Source organism: Meleagris gallopavo, chromosome 6 (assembly GCF_000146605.3).
Source record: "Meleagris gallopavo isolate NT-WF06-2002-E0010 breed Aviagen turkey brand Nicholas breeding stock chromosome 6, Turkey_5.1, whole genome shotgun sequence".
Taxonomy (NCBI): domain Eukaryota; kingdom Metazoa; phylum Chordata; class Aves; order Galliformes; family Phasianidae; genus Meleagris; species Meleagris gallopavo.
The window spans coordinates 45,261,355-45,285,518 of NC_015016.2; the positions used below are offsets into that span (position 1 = coordinate 45,261,355).

Here is a 24,164-nt window from a genome sequence, read left to right on the forward strand (position 1 = left end):
GCAGTGACTTGGACAGAACAGGATAGATAAATACCCAGTGCTGACTGTGATTTCCTTTCGTAAGGTGATCATTTCATATTCCGAGGGAGTGTCTCCCTTCTTCAGCCAGTCACTCCCTGCTCCTGATAGATGATATACTGGTGTTTATTTCTCCTGTTTCAGGGCCTCAAGTGAGTATTTTACAACCCCTTTTCTTTTCATGGTTTTTTTTAGTGTGTCAGCCATGTACATAAACAGGTCCTAAGGGACCCATTACCAAAAGCAACACTGAGAATAACTCCATCCTTGCATCTCATTTCACACTTTTAGTAGCAATCACAGAAAGCATCCCCTTTGGGGAAAGGGTGACTGTTTCCTTTGGGAGTGCTGGCAGTGCTGGCAGTGCTGCCTAAGCCCTCGTACAGATCAGAAGCCTAACTCTGTTTCATTGCACCTCTATCAGGAACGGAGGCTGAAACCTTACCCATCCCCAAGCTCATTTGTCACCACCACCCAAGCTGTTTTCCATTAGTTGTTAGGAACTAATATTGAAGTACAAGCAATGAAGGATACTTATGGGTCCTTCAGATCCCAGCAACCAAACTCCTGATCTCGGGGCCTGCTCCAGGGATCACATTTGTTCACAGACTGCACACATGCATGGCCGCCTTGTCCTCTGCACTTATGGAAATTCAGACTGGGCTCTGTTCTGCTCCACCTGTTCTGCTTTGGGTTTTTTGGTGCGTGCAGGTTTCTCTCAGCCCTGTCCATTATTCCAAGAGGCTTGGGGGTGCAACTGGAGACCATGAATCAGGAGGTGCTAAGTGGGGCCTGTAGTCGTCCATTGGTCCTTGTGGGCCTGCCTGCGGTCTGGCAGCTGGTGGCAGCTGAAGCCCTCTCTTAAGGTCCATGCCCCATGCCTGCACTCTCTGCAGGTCTACATGTGGACGTCAGGCTCTGTGAGCCTCTAGGCCTTACCAGCCATGGCCAGCCAGCCTGGGACCAGATCAGGAGCCCTGTGACTGCCCTGCATCCTTTTGGGTCTGGTGCCGGCGAGGGGACACAAGGATGCTCATAAGTACAGAATGATCTGCCATACTGCTCAAGGCAGAGGACACCCCAGGCTGCTTTTGGCAAGCAGCAGGTATGTCCCAGATATACCTTTCCTGGCAAAATGGAAGTGTTTATGATCAAATCCTTTTCTTTGGGATAGATCTAATGCTTGTTTTTATTTTTCACCTCCCATTAACATCATTCACGTGTTTATTAAGAAGATACATCACCACATGTTCCTTCACTGCTCTACCCAGGCACTATTAGGCCTCACTGTCTTTGGGACTTGAAAGCCATATAAAACCAACTTGGCAAAAGGCAGAACCAGCTATGTGATTTGAGTGGGAGGAATTAAAACTCAGCATCAGCAGGGGGGCACCTTGCCAGCTGGCCTCTAAATCTGTACATGCAGATCCCTTCTTTGTCCGACCAGATTGCGTGTTCTAAAGGCTTTGGGTTTTCTTTATTTGGTTAAAGAGCTTCATGAATGCGCAAGATCTCATGAAATGCAGTTACATGCGATTCCAGGTTATCTCACTGCTCTTTCCAGCCTCAAATGCAAGACAGTAATCCCACTGATGACGGAATAGAGCTGTGTGCTCTGCAGCTCACCTCACCAGGGAGCAGCCTTGGAGATATCTATATGCTTTCTAAGCTCTGTTGTATAGATTCGTGTTTTGCTACAGAGATAAATTGGAAACCATTCTCCAGACCTCAGTGCTAGGAAGATTTTCTCCTTGCCTATCATTAGCACTCTGTTTTTGCAGCAAGCACTCAATATGCACAGTTTTAAAGGACTTCAAAGTGTCATCAGGAACCAACTGATATGTATGTTAAAGAGGGTTTAATGGATCTGCAGTCACCGTAGCACAGCAACTTTTTATAGCAAGTTTCTACAGCGTTAAGGAAAACATCCTGCAGATTTCAGCAGGGCTGGCATATGGATAAGATACTTTGCACTATGATTTTTGTTTATCTGCTATTAAAAATAGCAGAAAGAGAGAGCCGCTCTGAACAGTGCTATCTATATGAGGAATGATAAGCAGGAACTGTAAAGCTCAGGCAACAGCTATTACCCCTACTTAAAGTTTTGTTTGTTTGTTTGTTTGTTTGCCTTGAAGAGGAAAAACATGCATTTGCAAGTGGATTGGAATAAAGAATAAATATGTACCACAATATGCATTCACAATGAAGCTTTTAATAGTCTTTTTATTTTCCGGAGCCACTAGATTACAAAACCATGGATGATGAGACAAATTCTGCTTCCCAGAGCTGAGGCAGACTTTCAAGGACCCACTCCCAAGACCAAATAGGTGGGATTCCCACAGAGGGGAAGCTGTAAGAAGCAGTTTGCAAAATAAATATGTTAAACACTGGAGCTGACGTGATCCCAGTGGGGTCACGCTGATCCGCAGGAATAGCTGAGGGTTTGATGGGGAATTATTGATTTTAAAGTCAAGAAAACACTGATTTATATTGTCTATATTTCCTTCACAGCACCATTTATGATCCTGCTTTAATTACACACAAGAAGCACACTGGGATGCTGGACGACAAAGGTTCCTCACAGCATCTCAGCACGTCTGAGTGAAGCCTTTCCACATCTGGGAGACCATGATCATCTGGGACAGGGAGCAGCTGGCAGCAGCTTCCCTGCAGCAACCCAAATGGAGTGGGGAAGCCTTTAGCTGTGGGAGTGGTCAGGGTGTCCCCATCCCTGGCGAGGTCAGGGATGCACGCTGAGGCAGCTGCGCCCACTCCAGAGGTGCCACTCACTCGGCTTCCACTGTTCCCATCCACCGGCAGCTGCCTGCCCATCCCCTGACTCAGTCTCCTCCGCCTGCAGCCTCTTTCTTCTTTTTTTTCCCCATTTTATTTTTATCCCATCCGCCCAAATGGAAACCCTGCTCTAAAGAAACAGAAGGAGATCTTCTTTTCTTTTTCATTTATCTGAGCGGAGGAAGGCTGGGGGGAAGGGTTGTGTCGGCTTTTTCTTTATGCAACACGAGTTGCTCAGGGGAGTGTCTTGCGTTATTAACGCTGAGTGGCTCCGGCAGCTACTGTGGTTTAAGGTCGTTAGTCACTCGCTGCGGGCGCGCCGTGCAGAGCTGCTCACAGCACCCTCCTGGTCCCACCAGGCCAGTAGGTCGGGAACAGCTGCAACGGGGTCAGTGGGGCACGGGGGGAGCTGGGGGCTGCGGTCAGCATCTAACCAGGGTCATGGGGTGAGCACGGATGCTCCTTGGAGCAGCCGTGCACCAGCTCTTACCCACAGAGGAGCAATGAGGATGCAGGATGCTCTCTGTGCATTAGAGGAATGCAGGCCTGCTTGCGCTCTGCTTTTCTGATTGTTGTTTTTTTGTTGCTTTCCTTAGGATGAGAGCCTCTAGGCAGATATTTCCGAACTGGTTCTGCATCCTCTGGCTGCCATTCCTGCTGAGGGCTATCTCCTGCTCTCCGCTGCCCGCTGCAGAGCTCCCACCACCCGCTGCGCTCCCCTCCGGGCTGTCCCAGGGACAGACCTGTGTCGGTACGTACAGGCTGTCTGTCCTGCTGGTTGTTCTTTTGTTACTGCACCGGTGAGCAGGGAACTGCTGCGCACATCGTAAATCACTCCGTTATCTGCTCCTGCGGCTCTACTGCAAAACAACACTCAGAGTTGTTGGTGAAATAATCATTCGGAATGTTGCAAGGCCAGCATGGGGCCTGGAACTACTTTATGATTTTGTTTTTGAGTGACTGCTTCCCAAAGTTCATGTTTTTTGCTCTGCTGAGAGGAACGCTGAATGATCTGGCTTTGGTGTTCCCAGGGAGCTGGAAAGCAGTTCTCAGTACTGCTGGTGGGAGGATGTGCTGTCCCCCAGCTCATGTAGAGTCTGCTTGGTTATTCCCAGTCCTAGGAAATACTATTAAGGATAGCTGGCCCTCTTGGCTATGGAGCAAGGCCTGAGTGGTAGCTGCCAAAAGTGCTCACCTGCTGCTAATGAAGTTTTCCAGGGAACTGGCAGTATGGCTGGTCTCTGAGCTGGGCCATGGGGCAACATGTGGTGTGTGCCTGCAAAGGGGCACTGAGGTGATCCCATCTCCAGCCATGGCCTTGCTGGTAGCCACCTGACAGGGTGCTTCTCTTCTGGTGAGGGTGTGCAGCTGGACTTCCCATGGTGGAACTGTGGGGTGCATTTTCACAGAATCATAGAACTGTCTGAGATGGAAGGGATCTTTAAAGGTCATTTAGTCCAAATCCCCTGCAATTAACAGGGACATCTACAGCTAAATCAGGCTGCTCAGAGGCTGGTCCAGCCACTACAGTTTTGGCAACTCACTCTATTGTAGGTAGTGTTACAAGCAGTTAGGACATCGTGCTTTCTCAGTGCTTTTGCCAAATGTATTCCCAAAGCAAAGCTGGTCATACCAATGTCAGCACAAGTGTGGGTATCTGTGTATCAGAAATGCTGTAGGTGTGATTCTCAGTTCCCGAAGGGATGTGCTGCCTTGCATTTGTTATGTGCACAAACGTACAGAGCGTATCCACCATTTAACTTTATGATTCAATATTCTACTTCATCTTCTTTTAGCTTTTGAGCCATGTTAGTGCTGTAAACAGAAACTGTGTTGCCTTAGATGGCAATATTTCAACTAATACTTCAACCAGAAGTATTTTCTTTGTGTCAATTAGGACAGTTAGATGTAACAACTCTAAGCTTGATTGAAACAGGATTTTGACACACAACCATGTCATTTAAAGTGCAGATTTCAGTGGTGAGGAAGTGAGCCAAGTCACGGTGCAGAGGCTGCTTGAGTCAGCGCTTGGTCACCAGATGGAAAATGAAAGCAATGGCAAAAAGCAGAAATGACCATCAGGATAACTGCTGGGGCAGGCAACGAGAGGGAAGTGGTACTTCATAATGCTGTGCTTTGAATGAAACAGGGAAGGCAGGGAGCATGCTTTCCTATAGCTTTTTTACAGCTGAATATTGAGGGGCAGCACTGATTCTGGCAGCTGGTTCAGTGCCAGCCCTCCTCAGCACAGAAATGAAGGTGAGATGCGCTCATCACAAGGAGAATGAGTGCAATTTCCTTTCAGCAGCCCAACCACAGAGCCTTCTAGCCTTGGCTTTCTGTGTGGGAAGACATCAGACGAGAGCCATGGGAACTTCCCCTGACTTTTTGGCCGTATAGATCTAAGCAGCATTTATAACATTTGACTTGCCTGCTGTGAAGCATACAGGAGGTTTTCTTGAAGACATGAACTTTCTCAAGAAGGTTAAAGTTTGGTCAGGGGACTAATGTTTTGAAGGCATTTGCCTTAGGTTTTTAAGGGAAATGAGGTGTCTGCACATTAAACAGTCATTTCTGAGCACTGCTATGCATATGTGACCTGCATGCTGGAGATTGCTACGTAACAGCTGATGCTGGTTAGGATATAGATGGTCTTTCAGTAACAAAACACAGGAAATATTTTCTGTCATATCTTTCCACTAAAAACAGCATCCTTCTGGAAGAAATAATATGGAAATGATATGATGGGGGAGCAAAGTGCAATTTTGGTGTGCCCGCTGAGCGCATTATAACTTGGTGGTGTCCTTTTCATGCTCCCCTTGCCTGCAGTGCTTCCTTATAGGTACCATCTATCTGCCCCAGTAGATTCTGGTCATACTGGAAACACACCTAGGTCATTTTTGCTGCAGTTTCTTGAAAAACATGGCCGCTTCATTCAAATAAAGTCTTTTCACAACTGGTTTGCTGTAAAAATGAAGCAATTGAAAAGTGTTCCCATCTAGGAAGGGGCTTAATGCTGCTGCCTTTTAGAATTACAGAAAAGAGGAAGAAAGAAGCTAGTGGTAACCATCTTGGTCACAGGATCATTTTCAGTACCTAAACAGTTCCTTACCATTTCCCACGTGCTTTTAAATAGATAGTGGAGCTTCCACATGGGCTTTCCTTGGCTCTGCCTTTGGAAAAGACTTCCCAGCACCTGGCAGTCTCTTTTCTTCAACCTCCTGTCTCCCCAGTTGGGGGAAATGCTCCCCTTCTGCATACAGTGAAATCAGGCAGGCTCTCTCCCTGGTTTCTTGCGGGCTTTATGTGCAATACACTCTTCTGCTTCATCCCTATGGTAAATGAAAGGGCTTTGGTAAGTTTTCCTGTATGCAAATACCCACGGAGCTGCTGCTTCTCTTTGTGCATTGACAGTGAGTAATGTCATTGCACAGCTCTGGGAGCTGGATCATAGATTTGGCTGTGGTTTCTGGGTTTGTCACTAACCAGCAGTATGACTTAGGGGATTTCTTCAGGACAAGAAACCTTTTTGCTGGGAGCAGCCTGAGAATCTCAGTGGGGCATCTAGACAACAAGATGCTGTGCTTTTCTGTCTCAAGAATTAAGTATGAATGAGCACTTTGAATAGTCGTACGTTTGACTTTCCCCATGTTGAATGAGGAAAATACTGTCTATTTCACAGGGCAAGTACATATTCCAAGACAGTACAGTAACCCCAGTAACTATAAACTGCAATGTTAATATTTCACTGTATGTTGAAGGCATTTCTGAAAGACTATTAAAGGTTTTATCCTCCATCCAAACTATGACAGAGCCCTTAAGGGGTCTCTGCAAATTGACCAGTATACCAGCACACGCAACTTCATCCATAAGTGTCTGAAGCAACCTCAAGAGAGGCAGAAGCTGTCCTAGAAAAAAAAGTGAGACATGGAAAGGCAGGAAGGAGCTGCTGTGTTCATTTCTTCAAAATGGTGAAAAAAAGGAAAATTGAGTAAATATAGGTCAATTAGATAAACATCAATTTCTGGAAAAATGGTGTCATAGTTAATCCATTTTTATTCAGATTCTTTTCAGAAGTAAATAAGAAGAGAGACCAACCTACTTTTCTTTGATGATGAGATAACGCTATGTAGATAGGAAGAAGCAGCAGATGCTATAGCTTGACTTAAGCAAGGCTCTTGGCACCACCTCAGCACTCATCTACTGGCTGAGAGTTATATGGCACTGATTGAGCTTCTACAGGGCATGACAAAACTGGTAGATGCCTTGTTCAGAGATAATTGCACATGACTCAGTCTTTAGGTGGAAGGATGTACAAAATTAGGTCTTTTTTAGTCTTCAACTTGGAATGTAGTATCATTCCCTATTTTCATTAGCCCGGATAATAGTGTGCTATTAAACTGGTAACTCATATAACACTGAGAATCACAGAATCATTGAATCACAGAATGATTTGGGTTGGAAGGGACCTTAAAGCCCATCCAGTTCCAATGGCCTGCCGTGGGCAGGTTGCCACCCACTAGATTGGGCTGCCCCATCCACCCTGGCCTTGAGCACCTCCAGGGATAGGGCAAGTACAGTGTAGGGCAGGATTAGATTCAAAACAAACTTGAAGTAATTGCCCCTCGAAAAGACCATTTCCACATGGGTACGTTGAAGGCATTTTGGGAGAAGTCAGTGCCACATACAGCAGGTGGGAACATCCCCAGGGAGGATCAGCTGGGCTTGTAGCAGCACAGCAACGGCACGCTATCAGGAAGAGCGCTCGCCCTGCAGTCACCCAGATGTGCAAAATGGAGCTAGCTTATAAGATGTGAAGTAACCTGCTGCCTTTCCCAGTGCTGACAATTCTCTGAGGAATTTCTGTGCTCCCTTCTGGGGCTGTGCATCAAGAGTAATGCAGTGACAAGAGGTTCAGGGAAAGATAAGCATAAGCTATAAAGCATGACTGAATAAACTGAAGTTAATTAGTCTAGAGAAGAAAAACTTGAGAAAGGATTTGGCATCTGCCCTCAAAATTATTAAAGGGGCCGTCTATCCTATCTATAGATAGACTTATGCTGTCTGTAACAGATACAGCAAGAAATAACAGAAATAGACACTATTCAGACTAGGGAGGGACACCACAGATCACTGCTAGGACAGAGGCACATGCTGGACGGCCTCTTCCCAGCCAGCTCTCCCGGCTTTCTGTGCTGTGACTGCAAGCATCATTTGCAAACAGCAGTTTATTTAATTCCTCCCAGCAGCAGGCTGCCCTGCTCCTTTTGCTGATTAACTTTGGCTGCCCTTTTGGAACGAAGTGATCGGACAGGGAGAGAGCTCAAGGCACCCAGGCAGCAGTGCTTCTCTGGGATCATGTGAAGCAGCAGCCAGGGAAGCAGGGTCTCTGTGCTCAATATAATGTCATTCTGAGCAGCCTCTGTGGGTCACCCCTGCCATTCGTCCATGAGAATGTAATTGCTAATGTATGAAGAAGCATGCTCTTGAAACATATTTCTAGTTGTTGTCACACTAACAAATAGGTGTTATGGAGCTGCCAGTTTCTGCCTGTGCTGATTTGTGTGGCAGCCTACGTCCCTAACAGCTTACAGCTGTAATGTACAGCTCAGTGAGCCCTGTAAAAAGGCCGTGCCCAATATCAACACAGCACCACAACGTGATGCAGTCTGAAAGTCTGAGATCAGCTACACTAGGGCTCTGTTCACTTTGCTGACAGTGCTCAGTTAACACAGCAGCAGAACTCAGTCTGATGGTCAGCAATTTGTGGTGGCAAAATTCACCACAGCCCTTTTTTTTTTTCCCTATGGTTTTAGATAGAAAAATCCCAGGTATGAGTAGTGCAGTAGATACGAAAGCCACTCTTAAAACAGAAATATTTCCTACAGGGATTTGTATTTTTCAACAGCTGATGGTAAAAATTTCATTTTCAAGGTCAGCCCACATCTTACTGAAAATTTATGACTGTGAAATGCAAACAGAGATTGCAGTGAGAAGGTGTGCCTCACATACCTACCTACCCGCAGGCATGCGTTGTGTAAATCACACCCGTGTGTGTGCATATGCATATGTAGCCATGGTGTGTTTTACATCACCAGTACCTGCTTTTAAGCTTAATCTCATTTGTCTTTGATAGCCTTATTTATTAGTATCGACTGTCTGATCAGTTGCTGAATGCCACTCCTGTTCACACGTTCACCCTATGCAGAATTTCAAAACAACCTGCTTACATTTCAGGCAATCATTTTAAATGCTTTTAGGAACTGTACACCTAAACAAGTTCTGTGCATCCAGAATCTTGAAATGGACAATTCTTTGCAATCAGGGTGAGACTATGCTTGTGGCTTAATGAGTTTATGGTTTGGTGGACAAGGCGGTCTCAGTGTCAAGAGATAGCAAAAGTCCCTCTGCCACTATCCTTGCTTCAGTAAATTTTTAATACCCTTTCTTGATTTGGAAATGAAAAAATATGTTAATGGTGTATACATACACACTTTTCCTACTAATTAGTGTAAAAAGCATTTACATTGCAGATGCCTGGGGTTATAGGTCTTGTTAAACAGGGTTCTTTAAAGTGTAATGACAGAAACACCAGGGATACATTTGGCTGGCAGGTATGGATACCGAAGTCTTCTACAGATGGAAATTGAATTTTTTGTACCAGCACATGCAGAACTGCATAGAACCTAACAGACACCTCATAGGGTGTCTTAAGGAAGGAGTAACAAATGAACAGAGCTTTGAAGCTCGGGCCTGAAATGTCCCACTGCTGCAGCATGAACTGCATGAGCAAAAAAATGCTAAGTGATACTAAACTTAAAATACTGCTATATTGGCATTAATATTTAAAAAAATTGTTAGCCGGTATTCTACGTGTAATTTTATGCCCAGTGACATGTTCAGTAGTACTGTACCATTTAACATTTCCAGGATATTTCATGAACTTGGCAAAATTTAGGGGAAAGAAGTTCTTGTATGTGCCAATATATTTGAATATAATTATATTCCATCACACCGCTATCTCTGTGAAATACAAAAATGCTAGCTTCAAATGGCATAAGAAACTAAGACTGAATTTAAAAACTTGTATACTCAGTTCCCTTTCTCAAAGCAACAAATTCTTCACATGCAGGGAAAATAACAGTCCTACCTTTGCGTATGTAGTTGTACCTGTTGAGCTCACAATTTCCATGCTGGAAGAAAATCTTGAGATTACAGTGGGTTTTTCTTTGATGGCATCACCTCAGCATTCAGGAGCAGAAGGCAAAATAGGTACTGGGAAGTATTAGAAAAGGTACATATAGTGATAAATAAATCTTCCCTGTATTGAAATATTGCATACCCATGGTCTGCCTGTACCTTGTGCAGTTTTGGCCCCCATCTCAGGGGAGAAAACAGTAGACACGTTGATTGTTTGCTTGCTCCCGATATAAACACTCTTATTTTCAAACAGGAATGTCTTGTTCTGTGTTGAACTGTGGAGAATGGGGCAGGCAACCACAGTCCGAAAAGCAGGGTTTGTGGAGAGATATTTGTGCCCCAGGCCACCTTCCTTGGCTTATTTCTTCCTTGTGGTACAGCTAATTTATGGGTGTGGAATGGCGATACGGCTGGAGGGACAAGAAAGGGCCCCAGCACCCATCAACGTGAACAAAAAACAGCACAGAAGGATGCTCCAGGTGCCAGAAATCCCATTTAACAGGACAAAAATATCTACAAATCTGAAATGTAGCGAGGCAACTCTCAGTGTCCAGGCACTCCTTTACATCCACAGGTATCACTCTAAGTATAGATCTTTTCAAACATGCAGCAGAAGTGGATTAAGTTAAATAGTCTGCTCAAACTGCCAGGGGCTCCAGGGCTAGGAAATGAATCTCTAGCTCTGACTTTATTATTGGGGTATGATTTTTTCCCAAGCCTATTGGAAATGTCATTTTATTATTACATGCTACTCTCAAATACGTGAGGACAAGCACTTCCTGATGTGGGTTTCCAGACTACTGCTTCTGAGCAAAATGGTTATGGTTTTCTCTTATCTCTTCAGAAATTAATAGCAGATAGGACAAAATATCACTAAAAGAGACAAGCATTTTATTAGTTCCAGAGTCTAGTTTCTAATGGCTGGTAGGCATCATACCACCAATGAATTTCTTCCTCAGCCTGACAAGGTATTGAAACCTATTATTACAGCAAAGTCAATTTCTTGAAATTTGTTTCTAAAGCAAATCACATGCAATCATGAAAAAAATTGCAGAGCTTTTTTTAACCTTTAATTTGGAGGCTTATCTAGATTGCCTTCTATGTGCCCTGCTCATGATGAGAAATAAATCACATGTAAATATCCGCTTAATTAAAAGCAAGCAGCCATTGCTAAAGACTGTCCAAATCTGGAAGTGCTTTTTCTACTCATTTCAGAGTATTAAAAAGTTTATAATCTTACTCAGAAGTGATCATAGATAATTATAGCAGTGAGATTCCCACAGCTGAAGACAGCTGTCCTTTTAGCTATTTTCACTTTTAGCCAAGAGGATTCAGACCTGTTAGAGGTAAGATAACTTAGTATTTCTGATAATTGTCATATTGTTCAGAGATATTTTTGTTGATTTTTTCTTTTTTTGGGGGGGGGGGCAATAGTGGCTTCTTACGCTGCAGCCAACCATCAATTACTTTCCTGCCACTGAATCCAAAAGGAAGTTGATCTACATGATGAAAAATAAGAGATTTCTAGCAGGAACAAGGATTAACTTCCAATGTGACTGTACCTATAGCCCAACACAAGAATCAGATTATCCTAGAGAATAAATTACTAACTGGAGGGAACATGTTTTTATCCCCAAACCAGCACTGAGGCAGAGGGTACCTCTAATTGTCCCCCTGAAAATCAGTCATCTCTTTCTCTGTCTAATTGTCTTGGCAAGATCTGTGTTTCATCTGGAGCAAGTGCATTTGAGAGAGCATTCAAACAATCGTGGTGGGGCCAGTGGGTGTCTGCAACACTGAGAGGGTAATAGCACCCTCTGTGTGACACTGAAGACTGGTTTATGAGAGCAAACGCCCTGGGGTTCAGCTCTGTGGGTTTTTTGGAGCTGCTAGGCAGTTATTATTGTTATTTATATTCATGTAGCATCCAGTAGCCCAAGGCACTGTGTTAAGTACTTCAGCATCTCAGCGATGACTCCGTTAATTCTCAGGCAAAGCAAATCTCCCTTTGGGCCTGGTTCAATAGGCACAGAAGGGTCTGACTGGCTTAATAACGTGAAAAATTTCCATTTAATCACCAAGAGACCTCTCCCTCAGTAGGGTTACCTGAATGATTGTTTTTGTGATTAAGAATTCTGTTTCTGTTTGGCAAAGCTGAATTAAAAATAGCTATTTTTCTTCCCTTCTGTGATGCTTTGACAAACATGAGAGAGAAACTCTCTCTTACATCTTCTGTGGAGTCTGTTTTTTGTATTCCAGAGGAAAGTGAAGCACTGGGGGTATTTTTATCCTCAGGATAACTTTTGGATTGTGAACACTGTCTACAGCACCATGCAGCTGTGCATCCATTAGCTCCTTTCCCTGTGCTCACACCAGCAGAGGAAAGAAGATCTGGCTGTGACAGTGTGAGTCAGCACAACCATGTCTGACAAGGCAGAGATGGACTTCTTTGCATCCCTACCAGGAGACCAAGTACTGCCATGTTTGTCTTTCTGCTTGGACTCCTTTCTGTCTTTCTGACTTCTAGACAGCCAGATATTTTGATCTTGATAATAGAATGAAGGAGCACATGGAAGGAGTATGTGTGTTTTGTTGTTAAGGCACCATTCTGGTCGTTTGTTTTTTCTGAGCCTCCAGCCTCATGAATAAAACAAACACAGTAAGAGGGCAGGGGAAGGGTAATTTTGTTTATATGTAGGCTGTTTGCCTATGTTAATAATATGGCCTTGTAAACACCAGAAGAGGCAGACATTTTACAGGGGCTTATAGCATGTCTGAAGGACCTGCACCGCCATCTCAGTACTAAGTGATGGAGTTGGAACACTGTGGCTATGCCATGTTACCATCACAAATATGCCAGGGTCTGTTTTCTATCTCAGGGGCCATTGCAGGACTTGTTTTCCAGTCACACAGTTGAAGCTTTTTGAGAACCACTGTGTTTTAATCAACTGTTAATTCTTTGGACTAACTTCTGTTTTGAAGGTGGAGAGAGAAGAGTGAATGATTTGTTTCAGGGTTTTCTCTTTGTGCCAGCAGTCTCTCATCTTTTCTTCTAGAATGACTAGAGGTAATGGCTCTTAGCATGCCTTATCAATCACTCTTCAGAGGACTTTGGGTGAGAGTTCTATTTAATAAGTGTGGAGAAGTGGGCTGTTATCCCTGCAGAAGAGGTGGCAAGTTCACTGTAATTTCCACTGGATTACTGTATTTGGTGTAGAAAAAGTATTAGACAATTCAAAGATATTGGTCTTACAGCAAGTTCCAATGGTATTGCTTCATCTTTTATTTGTCACTTGGTTCATAGGAGCATCAAAGCTTTTCCTATAGAAAAATGTCAGTTTGATTTAATAGCACGTAGGCAGGAGTTCTTGGAAGGAATTTAAAAGCTCACTTGGAGGAGTCGTGCCAGTCTAGAAACCTAAACATTAATGCTCCTGAGCTCTGCAAAAAGATGTATCTGTATCCACATCCAAACCTTGCAGCTCACCTTCATTTCTAGACTGCCTCAGAGCAAATTCTGAGAACTTAAATTTCTTGTAGCTGAGAGGAAGTGGGATTTTTTAAGTTTTGATAGCTCTCTGTGAGCTCCAAAGGGTACAAGAGGTACATCCAGCACAGACATGAGGGGTGCTAAGAGGACAGAGTTCCTCTGATGTTGGTATCCATTCTGTGATAACTCACAGGCTTTGACTAAAGACAGCAATTTTCAAATATTTCCCCCCAAGCTCTCATCTACTGTGGAGCATCCCAAGATATGAAATGCCCAGCAATGCCCAAAGTTCTTCTATTGCGCGAGGTGTTTCCCTACATACTAGAGATATCTGCATTCACTCTGTTTATTTGTTTGTTTGAAGGATGTGTGCTTGTGGTCTCTGTGATTGAACAGCTTGCACAGTGGCACAACAGTACAGTAAAGGCAGCCGTGGAGAGGCTGTGCAACTACATACCTGGTAAGTATCAAATAATGTGCCATATGTTTCATTGGTACTGCCGTACTTCTTGTTAATTAAAAATTCACACGTTGAGACTGAAAAAGCCCTCACCGCATCTCATGCGGCACCTAAAATTAATGTGGCTGAAAGATAGCCAGGTGCTATTGCAGGAAAGATGTAGCTGCAGCAGAGCTGGGATTTCATCCCAGAGTTACAGTGAATGGGGTTGTGTGAAGCCCAGAAGCCTGTGAGCCCCTTTTCCCCTGCTCCTTGTCTCCACTTTGTCTCTTTGTTAGCAGCTTTGCTGCATGTCCAGACACTCCTCTTCCTTGTCAATATGGGTTTTTATATCAACTGAGGAGATGAAAACGCTTTCAATGGGGATAGAAAGCCGTTATTGTAAAATCATTAAAATTATCTGAGGTTGACAGTGATGTGAATGGAAAAGCTATCGAAACGCAACTGATGAGAAAGATTTCAAAAGTGAGAGCTATTCCATATGAGCATATGTGGACTCCCCCTTTTCTGCCTTGTATTTTATCAGCCCAAAGGAGCCTAGCTGTCCAAGCACACGTCTCTAAATAGAGAACATTCTGAATACCAAAATAGCTTTGTGCTTCACAGACTCTTCCTACAACCGCTTAAGTAGCTAGATCTCACGTTCATGACATCGTTTTAACTTTATGAATGCAAAAGGGTGGCTTTACGATTCTTCATTATACAGCCTTTTATATAGGCCTTCATGAATTGTATCTCTGAGAACCATATTATTATACAGACCTCAGCATCACGAAAGATGCATGCAGAATATTAATTCCTTCCTTTCCAAGACATTATTTTCTGATATAGGATGGAGCAGGAAGGAAATTGCTGGAATTCATTCATCGACAGAATGATGCTTATCTGATCTCTATTCCATAAGTAGTATCCTTGGTGTTTTAAATTATAGGCACATCACCATGAAGTTGCAATTAGAAGCGGGGATCCTGCTGTTAAAATACAATTTTCCTCTTTAAAATATGACATGCTAGATCTACGATCATGATTCACTCCATGGACCTTGTTCAGCTGTCGTGCAAGGATATTTCTTTTCAGCTGCCATTCTTTACACACATAAAATCCTATTATCCCTTTAGTTAAATCTGTATAATCCAGTTACCTTTTATGAGATGCGTGGATACACCCAATAGAAAAAAACTGACCCTGAACATGAAAGGAGTGAAAAATCCTAGGGATTGTGCAGGAGCTACAGTGTAACCCAATTTATCCTCCTCCAGGAGGTGAACCCCACATCCCAGCAGCACTCTGCAGCTTCCTCTTACTCCCTGGAACAAAAGGAGGTCTTTGGATCCTCATGAGGAGCAGCCTATTAAATCAGGCAGTGCCATTTCTGCTGAAGGAACCGTTTCATTATTTGACACATGCCTACAATTGCTTGCAAGGCTGACTGTGACAAATCGATGACAATGAGGCTTTTCCTAAGGACAAAAAAGAGAATGAACACTTTTTTTTTTTTAATGGGCCTCCTATTGTTTTGCTTGCGATAAGAGGGGTTGTGTCAGACTTCAATGAAGTCATGCACTGTTTAAAACTAAAAATATTTAAAGAAAAAGAGAGAAATTCAGTATCGGTCAATCCCATTCAGTCCCATAGATTGTGCAGAAAACACAGTCATGTTCTTGTATGGAAATGTTTGCCATGGCTGTGATCTGAGAGACAATAAATCACAGCAGCATTATGAATGAAGGCGGCTCTGGAGTAGACAGAAATGCCAGGTCTGGGGAAGTGGGCAGTATTTGTGAGGTACAAAATGCTGTTAGCAAGAATGCATATTTGTCTTGATTCTGTCTGTCTATCTGGTAGACAAGAGGTGCCCAGTTCTTTAAACATGCTTTAAGATGGTCTGCCTCAGCATTGCCTCCGAGTCAGGCTCTGTTTCTGTAAGCCACTGCTGTGCAAACACCTTAGCTCAAGTGGAAATGGCAACGTGATTAATGCCATCTTTCCTGCAAATATTTGTCTCCTGGGTTTCAGCCAGCATTTGTGTTTCTAGGACTACGAAGCTATAGAGAAAAGCCCTCTGGGATTTTTATCGTGTAAGAAGAGGGCAATTAGGGGACCTCTCGCCTGAAATAGGGCAAAAGGAAGCATTCTTACTTCTGGTCATGCACTTCAAAGTTTTTCTCTAAATTTAAAGTGTTTCATTAGATTTAAGTTCTTATCTTGGCCTTGAACACTCACCATAATTATCATCATAATCTCTCTCTCTCTCTTTTCCCCTCCTTTGTCACTTGCACAGCTTCTTCCCACCACAGCTTTCTCTCTGCACTGTCTTTTTGTGTGTTCAGCAGGCAAGAGGTTCGTGGGTGCCAAAACATGGGGTGTGTCCTACAAACACTGCCTATGGTTTCAGTCTGTTTTGGCATTGGCATCTTCCTCTACTTGCTCAATATTTTATGTATTTGCCACTCTCACCACCCACTTTTATCCCCGCATCAGGCAGCAGGAAGCCCAACTTCCCCCGCACACCAGCAAACCAGCAAGCAGAAGTCTCTGCTGGGGAAGCAACCACCCTCTGTGGGCTGCGACAGGGAGCCAGGAGCTTCCTTCAAGGCTTGCTCCTAGATTCAGACCCAGACCGAAGGCAGCACTAGTAGTGTCTGCAATACTTTCCGTCTAGGCGAACAAGAATCCAATCTAATTCCAGAAGACCAATTTTTAACTCACACATTTCTCCTGAAGAGCAGATAGAGAGGAATTATGTGGCAGAGGAGGCAAAGAGATGAAGCTAATAGCTTGACTGAAGTAAAATATATGGCATGAGAAAGATCATCTACTGCAGCTACAGGAGCTGCCTGCAATACAGAGTAGGAGGGTGATGGAGTATCACACTTCCTTTTGGCCATTCCCTGTTTCTCCAGGGTGAGTGCAGCCCGGTCCTGGAGGTGTGAGAGAAAGCAAATTCCTAGGAATTCTCCCAGGGAATTTGGCAGCTGCCTGTTTGCGTGGGTGCAATTCTGCCTCTTGGCATCTTCCAAGGCCCAGCACTGCACCTCCTCTACAGGGTGAGTGCAGCTCTTCCCTCGCACAAAATCCCAGAGCCACTGAGGCAGGCCAAGCAGAAGCATGAAGTCCTTCATCACTTGCTGCACTCCATCTATTTCTTTTCTTTCCTCTCACAAACCTACCACCATTTGAGCAGCTCAGAACATGCTGTGGCATGCATGATTTCTTTCAGCATTCACATGATACAATATTCACAACACTTAGCAAATGCCAGTTATCCTCTCGGTCTTTCCCAACTACTTGCCTAAAGCCAGAGGAGAGCTTCATGTCCCAGCCTAGGTTAGAAATTCAGGTTTTTCCCATTCTCTGATGCTATGCTGAAATCTCAGACTTACATGCATTTATCTCAGATAAATCAGCATTCACCTGAAGTTGCTCCTGCTGTGTTCTGACTGTCATAAAACCAGTTTCATTGATCTGAGTCACTTAAAAAATGTATGTTTTCTAGAAAAACTGCAAGGTTTCTGTTACGTCCTTGCCGAAGTGTACGGACCACACATAGCTGAACTGTAAGTACTCCTGTGTTTTCTCAAGCTTTGCTTTAACTCATACTTCAGAAGTATGTATGTATTATCAGACTGAAGTTCAGGGTTCTCATTCTAAAAATCACATGGTTACTAAAGCCAGGATGCCAGCCTGGCATTTGGCACAGCTGTCTCCGAGTGAATAAACACAGCCTGCCACCGTAGCCACTTCCATGCGACATTTGCCTCTCAGGCCCACCTGATGTAATCATCTTTTGAAATTCAGCTCTTCTGGTGGAGAGAGGAATTTGAATAACTCATATGCATGAGGCAGCTCTGACACAGTCCCACTATGTTAGTACTTGTCTCTGGCTTTCCCTTTGCCTTTAATCAAGCTTTCTAATTGTCTGCCCCTTCATGCTCCCAGCCCTGACCTTGATACGCGCTGCTGGGGAAGGCTGCTAGGTAATGTTGGTGATTAAAGAAATAACATGTAGGCCACTTTATTTCCTTTGAAAGCTCTTAGTTTAATTAACAGAGCTGTTGCTACACCTTTTTCCTCCCTCGGGTTTTTATTTTTATTTTTAAAACTAGCCAAGGGACTGCAAAGTGCTTACAGGACTAAGAAGTGCTATAATCCGACATTTTAACTTAATTCTTCATCAGCCCAGAAGTGCATCCCAAAAAAGAAGGAAACAGCCCTAGCACTTATGCTTGGTGATTAAATGTTAAGGATCTTTGAAGGCTTTCTGGTTATTTTCCGGAGTTAATGACTGAAGATGTGTGCCAAATTGCATATGTATTAACTTTAACCTTTAAGTCTTTGTCAGGCTTGTGATTGATTAAAAAGCGCAGCATAACACATTTGATTCAGGTGCTGCACATCAAGTGCAGTGTTTTTTCATCATCCTGGTATCCAAGTGTACATGCTGAGTAGGATGCTATGACAGAAAGTCATTTGGGTCTGACAGCATGCTGAGCAGTGGCTATGGACCATGGCAAAGCATGCTGAGGTTATCTGGTAGTGCTGGGGAGATTTAGCTTCCCATGGAAATTTCTCCTGCTCCAAATACCTAGGAGAATGTGCTGGTCTCTGTTTTAACACCATTTCCTTCAGCATAGACAGGGAAATGAATGCCGATGTCGTCTGCCATTCCTTGAGGCTGTGCAAACAGGATCCAGGACAACTCCTTTGTCATCTCTACCCTCCTCCCAAGGTGAGTTGCTTTTCAACTTCTTTCAAAGCTGCAGGCTGTGAATGGCCCCTCAGGCTGGGACCAAGCATGCAGAGGTTCCCAGGCCATGTGAGTTTTTTAGGCAAAACAACAGCGTTTAGAAAGCGGACACTTTCAGACAATGTCTGTTTGAGCAGAAGGTATACCACATACCATGTGATGTATCAGCAACGTGGTTGCTGGAGAGTGGGAACAACAGAGCCAGGCTCCCTTGTGCCAGCCTGGGCCAGAGAGAAAGAATATACAAATATCTCATTTTCTCCAGACTTTATTGTTAAGCAGTCAAATAGTTCCCAACCCAAAGCTCAACAGCATTTCACCTATAGCCCCTTGTTACCATGGCATGACATGTTATCCTTCATCTCTGTGACAACATACACAGGGCCAAGCTTCCCATGCAGATGGGGGTTATTTGACTTGGCTTGGTCTGCCATGGGAGAGGGTTAAGCTAACTTGCATGGCCTTTGGCCACAGGCTGGGAACAGGCAGTTAGCAAGGCTTTAGGGATGTACTCATTACACCATGGTGACTTAATTGCCTGTCAGAGTATATTAATTCAATAAAGGTGTCTAAACAGGTATACTTGGTTTTGGGGGTAACAGCTGTTGTTTTTAATGCCCATGCAGACACTTTGCACAGAAACCTGTGATCAATAGTGGCTGTACAGCAATGTCAAAACGCAAGTGATTCATTGTGGCATCTATACTTTTTGGAAATATTTTCCTTGCATCTTGGTAAATTCACACTTGATTTCTAAAGGTTGGCATAGGATGTTTTACACAGAGCCTCATCCAGTATACCTAGTGAAGTCAGTGAGTATTTTAATGGGCTTCCATTCATCTCCAGATTGGATTTAGCTCTCCCAGTATTAAGAGCTGCAGATATACCTGTCTTCCAAGAATGACAGTATCTTTTTCAGGAAGCATATGCCCCATGTGACTATGCTCCATGATAGTCACAGTAGAAGTATCTGGGTGTGCAACCAGATCAGGGATCAGGGAAGAAGATGGGTGCAGGAGAAAAAAGGGCCCACACCTATCTCACTCCACCAGGACATTGCCCAAACTTCGTCAGACCTCTTCCTTCAGAAATTCTGCATTTGAACTTGTGGAAGGGTTTATAGATCCTTCCACCTTTCCCGAGCACACCAGAGCTACCCACTGCAGGTGCTCTCTTAGTGATGGCCAGGTCTTTCCTCACTTCTGTTTGCCTCTGGCACTTTCAGCCTTGGTAGCTGCATGAATTTTTTCTTTTCCTTCACTTGCAATAGCAGTGGAGGCCCTGTTAGTGACTATGGGGCCTCATAGTTTGCTGTTTTGTTTTAATTAGCAGCGCTGAAGGTGGAGGTGAGAGGCCATCAGGCTTGCCAGTGTTGCAAAGCACCCAGAGGACAGCTGTGGGAGCGGTGGCTGCATTTTCACAACAGTGCAAGCCCCAGACACAGATTTTCATGTGGGCTTCCTTTCCAGTGTGAAGGAATAAAGAGAAGTAGAGACCAACCTGCACCTGCCTTCTCTATTAAAAAATGATTACTTTACTCAGACTTCACCCTCCATTTTAGCACCTCTTGTATCACAGACAGGCACAGGGAGATGGGAGGAGACGAGCGGTGCCCCAAATTCATGCTCAAGTGGTTGATAAATTGCCCACAGTAGCTCTGACAAGTCATACTGAGTGAAGATGAATTACCGGTGAAAAAAATTAATGTACAGTTAGAGACACAGATGCATAAAATGCAGTTTACCTCACATTTGCTCCTGCGGTTTGTAATTTGATTGATCACTTCAGTTATATGGGCCTGCAAATGTTGGCTCAGTCCCCTGCCAAGTGTTTGAACAAGACTTAAATACTAATGACTATTTTGTTTGACCGTATTGATTTTCAGGTACTTCGTTTATTCATTTAAACTTCTGGATGCACATTTTCCCAGAATTATTATTGTGTTTGTACTGGCAAAGGGACTGATATATAAAAGCAGAGTGATTTGCCCTTACAAACCCGTATGATGTTGTATTTTTAATTGTCTTTAAGTGGCATATATCAATATAGAGCTACTTTTTCAGTCAATTATTTTTGCTCATTCTCTGTGAGGTTGCTGTAGTGAGATCATGTGTACCAAAGAAGAGCCAAGGCTTCAGACACCCAGCAGGCTACCTGCACGGTTTAAGTGCTGCACACCAAGTATATGCAATATGCTCTGTATTACATATTTTCCCTGTCTCTGACAAACTACTCAAAATTAATATGCTTTGTGACTCAACATATATCAGCACAGGACAGGTCTAATGTTGGCTGCAGTACAGCCAGTGGCTGCAGTTATCCAAGCTACCTGGCTTAGGATGACTGGATATTGCTTTGGCAAAAGAAATTTGTTGGCGGACTTTCTGCACCAAGGCTCATGACAAGGGTGCATAAGGAACCACCACAAGAAAAGGACAGAAAAAGGACAAAGGGTTCAGGCACTGGCTGCTGAGCTCCTTTTTCCAGCTCTTGGGAGAGAGCAGGTTTGCAGAAGGTTCATCTCAGCCTCAATCTCAGTTGTTTTAAGCCAGCTGGCCTGTTCAGTTAAATGGAAATACTTTAATTGATTTTATTAGGCCAAAATAATGGCTTGACTTCAGAACTGGCATCCTGCTGCCACCAATCTCTTAAACAATCAATGTTGGAAGGAGCATTTACTGTTATTTCTGCCTTTTGGAGGACCTATTCTGCTCCTCATCACTTTTCTGCTCCAGGTTATTAGAGGCCCTGTGGCTGCAAGCTTCAACTTAATTGCAACTAGCAGGATTTTACTGGGAGTCATCTTGTATGAGCAAAGATACATGTATTTATGCTCATTTTATCTTACCAAAGTAAGCTTCACAGACACAAGCACTGATGCTGGCTCCCGTCCCTGATACCATCAAGCCTTTCACTGACTTTGTGCGAAACGTTCTTCATGGACATTACAGTGGGAACTCTTTGGAATGAGCCTAGATTTGCATGAGTGGTGTGGTTGAGATTCTGGTGGCATGGACTGGCTGAACGTTTTGATCGTGTGAATGGGAACTGTTGAGTCCCAGACTGCACCACTGATTGATCACCTGAGCAAGCACTGAGTCAGCCATGGGAGCACAGGTGAAGGCGATTCAGCTGTGGGACCGAAGGGGTGGAGCCTGGCTGCACCTCTCCTAGACCCCATTTAAGGGCTGGCTGCCACTGGGGAAGGGCCTCTTGCTGGAGATCTCTTCTTTTGTAGTTTTTCTGTGAGCCCAGGACATGGGTGAGCATTTCATTTTTGATTGTCTCTTTCCACCATGATAATCTTTCTAACTATGTAACCTGTAAAAAAAAAAATACCAGTCTAGCCGCACTGCTCTGCTAATTGTACTTTTGTTTTCTGTGTGTCATGTTACAGAGCAAGTGCACCAGTGTTAACAGCGTTCCTAGAGAATAAGGACTAAAACTAAGGTGTTTCACACATTTGAATGTGGGCCTCCGGAGTCCTTAGGCTTGCTAGGAGCATCTTACAATGATTATTTTTTGATAAAAAACAGGATAAAAACAGCTGGGCTAGAGTGGTAATGGTGGTCCTGGAGTGTAAACAAGTGTCCCAGTCTGTTCATATCTGCCTGGGTGACAGTCTGAGCAAATTTGACCAGATGAAGCAAGACTACAAGAGTCCAAGTCCAAAAAAAAGAAGTGGAGTAAAATAGAACTCAGAGTCATTGCCCAGGGAGGAGAAAGAACCAAGTCAAGGCTGGCATGTTTTAGAGCAGAGCTTGCAGGGAAGCCCTGCTGTTTTGGGTCCAGAGCACGTATCATATGGTTTGGCTGTCCAGTGTGATCATTATGATTCCCCTAAAGACTCTAGTTTGCCCCTGTTGGTCTCCACCTGCAATACTGTGTCTAGGCCCAGTGCCCCGAGCACAAGAAGGATGCAGAGCTATTGGAGCAGGTCCAGAGGAGGGCCTCTCCTATTAAGAAAGCCTGAGGGAGCTGGGCTTACTCAGTCTGGAGAAGAGAAGGCTCTAGGGAGACCTTGTTGTGGCATTCCAGTACTTGAAGGGAGCTTATAAGCAGGAGAGGGAGTGACTTTTTACATGGTCTGATAGTAATAGAACAAAGGGCAATGGTTTTAAAATAGAAGAGTTTTAGCTTAGATATTAGGAAGAAATTTTTTAGTCAGAGGGTAGTGAGGCATTGGCAAAGGGTGCCCAGAGAAGCTGTAGATGCCCCATGCCTAGAGGTGTTCATGACCGGATTAGATTGGGTACTGGGCAGCCTGATCTGATGGGTGGCCCTGTCTATGGCAGGAGGTTGGAAACGGATGGCATTTAAGGTCACCTTCAACTTAAGCCATTCTGTGATTCTATGATTATTTACAGGATGGAAAAAATTAGAACTGGAGAACAAATCCTATTTTTGCTGGAGCTGCTTAACTAGCTCAGCAGTGCTTAGGTACCTTGATATGCCTACTCTAGTAAAAGAAATAATGGCAATGAGCTAGAAGGGGAACTATCAGAAGGTTTTGTAGGTGTCCACTCCCCTGGGAAAGAACTGGCTAACAAGTAATGACAAATGAGAGACATTTAAAGTAGTTTTTTGTGTTCATGATGAGAGAGAAAGCTGTTTACAAAAATGTATAGCTTGGGATGCATGAGCTCCAAGGAGGTCACTAGAGGAAGTCTGTGAATGAAATCCTAATGACCCCCACCCTATTCCAGTTCCATCCATGGCATGGGCATCTTGTCCATGAGTAGGCTGATCCGAGCTCCTCACAGCTTTGTCCTCCAGCTGCCGGAGCCCTGGGAGCCCCATGTCTAGAGGTGCTCTCACATAAAGGAAGGAGGGCTGCTAGCTGAACTACAGCAAGAGGATTTGTGTGGGATGTATGGCCCTCAGCAAAGTGCTGGTCTGACCAAGTGCTGCAGGCGCCCTATGAGGCCAGTTTTCTCCTGTAGAGGTGCTTCAGATGAAAGCTCTGCACATGCCACCCTGGAGTCCTGTCCGATGTAACTTCTGCAGTGGGAGGGTATCTCATCCTCAGCATTTCAGAGCCACTACATAGCTGCATGCACTGTTGATTCAGCCTTTTCTTTTTATTTTCTACACGTTCTGTGTGCAATTTTATTGTAGCTGTCAGAAGCGTGTGCTTCTCTTGCACTTGCTGCTGAAAGCAAGAAAAGGTACTCCTCTCCTGCCCAGCAGAAAAGGACTGACAAATCTTATCTCCTTGGAAATTCTTCATGCATCATACCCAATTTAAAGCCATTTTCCTCATCTAAACCTTAAGTTATTCTATTGGAGAAATATTAGCACTTGGAAACATATACAGTATGCAAATACAAGATGCATGTTTGGTTTAGAACTTGTCCAGTGTGAAGAGAACAGGAAACATTATCTTGGCTCCTTCTTAGCATCTCTCATTTATTGTTTGTGACGTATCCAGATTATCAACTCTAATACATTATATA

General features: G+C 44.0%; 1 protein-coding gene across 2 annotated transcripts in view; it reads left to right on the forward strand.

Moving 5' to 3' along the window:
• The window catches only part of AOAH (acyloxyacyl hydrolase), a 70,740-nt gene continuing 46,576 nt past the window's right edge, over positions 1–24,164 (forward strand). The window contains exons 1-6 of one of the 2 annotated variants that reach the window (XM_010713031.3): positions 1–170; positions 2,530–3,199; positions 3,408–3,562; positions 13,866–13,961; positions 17,458–17,518; positions 18,591–18,690. In XM_010713031.3, the coding sequence (XP_010711333.1) occupies positions 3,030–3,199; positions 3,408–3,562; positions 13,866–13,961; positions 17,458–17,518; positions 18,591–18,690 (582 nt within the window). In that variant the 5' untranslated portion in view covers positions 1–170; positions 2,530–3,029. The remainder of the gene's footprint in view (positions 171–2,529; positions 3,200–3,407; positions 3,563–13,865; positions 13,962–17,457; positions 17,519–18,590; positions 18,691–24,164) is intronic. The other variant, XM_010713032.3, reaches the window with a different exon arrangement.